General features: G+C 25.7%; 2 protein-coding genes across 2 annotated transcripts in view; both read left to right on the top strand.

The window, feature by feature from the left end:
* Positions 1–1,392, top strand: part of LOC108695017 — a 2,040-nt gene extending 648 nt beyond the window's left edge. The window contains exon 3 of the mRNA XM_018204734.1: positions 905–1,392. Coding sequence (XP_018060223.1) covers positions 905–1,392 — 488 coding nt within the window. The remainder of the gene's footprint in view (positions 1–904) is intronic.
* Positions 1,393–2,267: 875 nt separating this feature from the next.
* LOC108695018 (odorant receptor 43a-like) lies at positions 2,268–3,876 on the top strand. Its single transcript, XM_018204735.1, has 3 exons — positions 2,268–2,315; positions 2,510–2,665; positions 3,823–3,876. The coding sequence occupies exons 1-3, from the start codon at positions 2,268–2,270 to the stop codon at positions 3,874–3,876; spliced, it is 258 nt and encodes an 85-aa protein (XP_018060224.1).
* Positions 3,877–3,981: the final 105 nt, after the last annotated feature.

Here is a 3,981-nt window from a genome sequence, read left to right as displayed (position 1 = left end):
GAATGTCATTTTACTATATTTCTATATTTTACTATATTTTACTATATTTTTTTACTATATAAGCAATTCTATATTCAAGCATGTTCCCATCACTTTTCGAGCAAATAATTGTTATTTCTTGTTTTCTGAGGATTCAAACAATATGATATTTTCCAAAATCTATTCAGATATACTTTGGGGGCTAAAATCGACACTTATTTAACTTCTCCTTTGCACGTTCAAGTATGCAAAGTACTAAAAGTAATAGTTCGTAGTTGCCTTTTATTAATATTGATTGCATAGGCGAAAATAAAATTACTGATATTTATAATTATCTTAATATTTATTAAGTTAAAAAAAATTCAGCCTGATAATAAATTTGATCACTAAGATCTCTCCTTATGATAAAGTTAGTATCCGATATAAAAAAGAAACAATCTTCATAGGAAAGCGAACTATTCTGATTCTGCGTGAAATTCATAAGATCCATTCGCAAAGTAAAGTTAATCCGTCAAACATCAGCGTTACAGGAGGATGTGAATTCCGAATTTTTATATTCATACATTCCTCTTTCTTTTGTAAAATTACTGTTTAGTGTAATAAAATATTAATAATAATATTTTTAATAATAATATTTTTATTATACTAATAATAATTTATTACATTAATAATAAAAGGATGTATAGTGAACATATATGGATACATATTTCATATACTGAGGGAAAAAAGATTCTAAATAACTTGGAAAATATAAATTTTATAGAAAAATATTTCAGATAGAAGTTGTAAATTATAAAAGGTTTTTAGTATATATTCATGCATGATAAATTTTTTCTGGAAAATAGCAACATATATCCGAATAATTCACTATTTTAACGTCTTTAGTAATGTTTATGTCTTACTTAAACTTATTTATATTTTTAAGCTGTCTTGTCAATTGTAAACATGATGGCGGATGATTGGATAGCATTCAAGCAAAATAGAGAAAGAAATGTGATGATAAAACGAGCACAAACAGCACGATTAATTACGATAATTGGACATGTTTGTGTAGTAATAGCGTTTTTCACATCGATTATTCTACCTTGGTTTAACATTTCAGTAGTGTACGTAGCGAATCTCACAGATGTGCGCAAACCGTTACCGTTGAAGACTTATCATTTCTGCAGTACAGATAAAAGTCCGCAATTTGAGTTAATATTTTTTATTCAGACTGTAACGATGTTGTTGGCAGCTACAATTTATATGTCTGTAGATACCTTTCTAGTTGTAATGGTTCTTCATATTTGTGGCCAGTTGGAAAACTTTAGATGCCGATTAATTGATTTGATTTCATGTAAAAATTTTAATGAAGTTTTAAACAACATTATAGAAACCCATTTACGCCTTATCAGGTATGAATTTTTATTATGACAATAGAATGTTTAACATTAATTAGAATTAATTTAGAAATATTATTGAAAAATTTTTTTCAAATTTATCTTAAACTTTAAATATTAAAATTTTTTATCTACATTTATATTTATTATAGAAAATTAAAATATGGATTAGCTTTAATATGTGTGGAATCAGATAAATTTTTTCTTTCTTTCTTAACTCAGTGATCATATTCATTGAAAACTTTATTACGTTTTATTCTCAGACAAATCAGCTGTAAAACTTGTTCATCAAAAATATTCTTATTAGCATATATAATGTAATAATTACATTAATTTTTATGCATTATTATTAGAAAAATTTAGGAATATGTTAAACGAATGAACAATAATGTATTTATTTTATGTTTAGATATATTATTAGATTCATGTTTAAATATATTATGTTATGGGCAAAGTCCACAAATGAGGACAATGCTGACATTGTATAGCAGTCAATTCGGGCAATGTCGACATTGTCCACTTACAAATTTTGACCATACCATATATATTTTTGAATTATATATGTATACACACATATATGTATGTAGTGTTTTATTGATTTAATACAATAATTATTTAATATTTTTTTAAATATTTGTTTTCTTGTAGATTTGCCGACAATATCGAAAATACATACTCTTTAATGATGATAGTATTGGTATTTCATTTTATTATTGTACTTTGCCTAAGTGGGTTTTCATTTACTATTGTAAGATTCGATAAAACACAAATGTGAGAAAATATTTTGTAGCAGGCATAGTACGCTTTCTTTGTTTCTGTGTAATATTTCAGATATTAACTGAGAAAAATATAAATAAGGCTGATATCGCACAAGGATACTTTTCATTATTACTTCTTATTATCGTTTTGATGAATACTTTTCTATATTGTGGGGCAGGAGAGCTTGTAGCAGAACAAGTAAGTTACAATAATATTATATATAAATAATATTGTATATAAATAAGGTTATTATATTATTATTCTGATATTATATCGTTATATTAATATTATGCTATTATTATATTACTATACTATTATACTAATACTTTTTGAAATAATTCTCATTGAAATATCATGGATATTAATATATTTTTTTATATACATTTGTTAAGTGTAATGCAGTATATCGTGCAATGTGCGATCTGGAGTGGTACGAATTAGAATCAAGTAAGGCAAGAAGTCTTATTTTGTTAATGATGCGAGCTAAATATCCTTTTTATATTACTGCAGGAAATATTTTTCCATTAACAATGACTACTTTTTGCAGCGTAAGATTATTTATACAATTCTGTCGTTTTAATTATATTCCTTTGCTGTTTAATGAAATATGTTTTACATTCTGTGCAACTTATCTCCCTCCCCCGTCCCCTCTCTCTCTTTCTCTCTCTCTCTCTCTCTCTCTCTCTCTCTCTCTCTCTCTCTGCGTGCATGCGTGCGCGTGTGTGTGTGTGTGCTTAAGGTGAGTCTGATAAGGAGTTCACCAAGTTTCTTTCGAAAATAGAGATAAGGGTGACCTATTATCAAAATTGTAGAAGTAAGGGGACATACGTTCATGATCTTGAACCTTAAAGCTTAGTTTTTTCACAATAAAAAAGATTTTTTTTTTAATGGGAAAGGTACATTTTAATCTTTTTATCGATAATACTCAATCAGCTGAATATCTTTGCATTAGAGTATTCCTTCGAAAACTCAACTATTTTTAGGATTATAAATTAAAAGAAATTAGATTATAAGTTTGAAACAAACTTTTATTATTATAATAAATATTCAAAATAAATTCATTATTTTGATCTATACATGTAGTCTTCGTGAAAGGAGTTTGCTTGGACTTTTTCTAACTTTTGAATCGTTATTTTTTTACTTTTTCTATTATGTTTTCCGAAGTAGAACGTTGAGAATTAGCTCTTTTATTTTTCATTTTTAACATCCTATTAATTCGAAAAACAAAACAGAAAATATAAAAAATATTTTTTCGCGAAATGATGATTTAAGAATTAGAAAAAGTTCTAGCAAGACTACGGGCATATTTAAATCAACATTGTGAACATTTTGAATATTTATTAATAATACAAAAATTTGTTTCAAACTTATAATCTAACTTCTTTTAATTCATATCCCGAAAATAATTAAGTTTTGGTAGTAAAAAGATTAACCTTTAAAGTTATTCAAAAGGTCATCAAAATGTTCCCCTATTTATCCCCTATTGATAATAAGAGTTTTTTCTCTAATATAAATTAAATAACAATCCTTGTAATAATTATTACACATTTATGACATTAAATTAAAAATACATTTATAACAATACAAATTAAATAGCCATTGTAGTTAATCAGAAATCTTGATTTTTACATATATACGTACACAAAATTGATGTTGATAACATATATCTCAAATGTCAGGAAATAACAATAACAATTAATTTTAGATATTAAAATCATCGGTTGGCTATATATCATTCCTATTAACAAAACATGATTGATGATATATTAACATTCAACATGCTGTATGAACATAAAAATAGATACATTCATGATTACAATATTACATAGTTACAAGTGGAGAAATTGACCTAGAAAATATGTAG

Source organism: Atta colombica, unplaced genomic scaffold, assembly GCF_001594045.1.
Source record: "Atta colombica isolate Treedump-2 unplaced genomic scaffold, Acol1.0 scaffold126, whole genome shotgun sequence".
NCBI classification, from domain to species: domain Eukaryota; kingdom Metazoa; phylum Arthropoda; class Insecta; order Hymenoptera; family Formicidae; genus Atta; species Atta colombica.
This window is presented reverse-complemented; position numbering and strand designations above follow the sequence as displayed.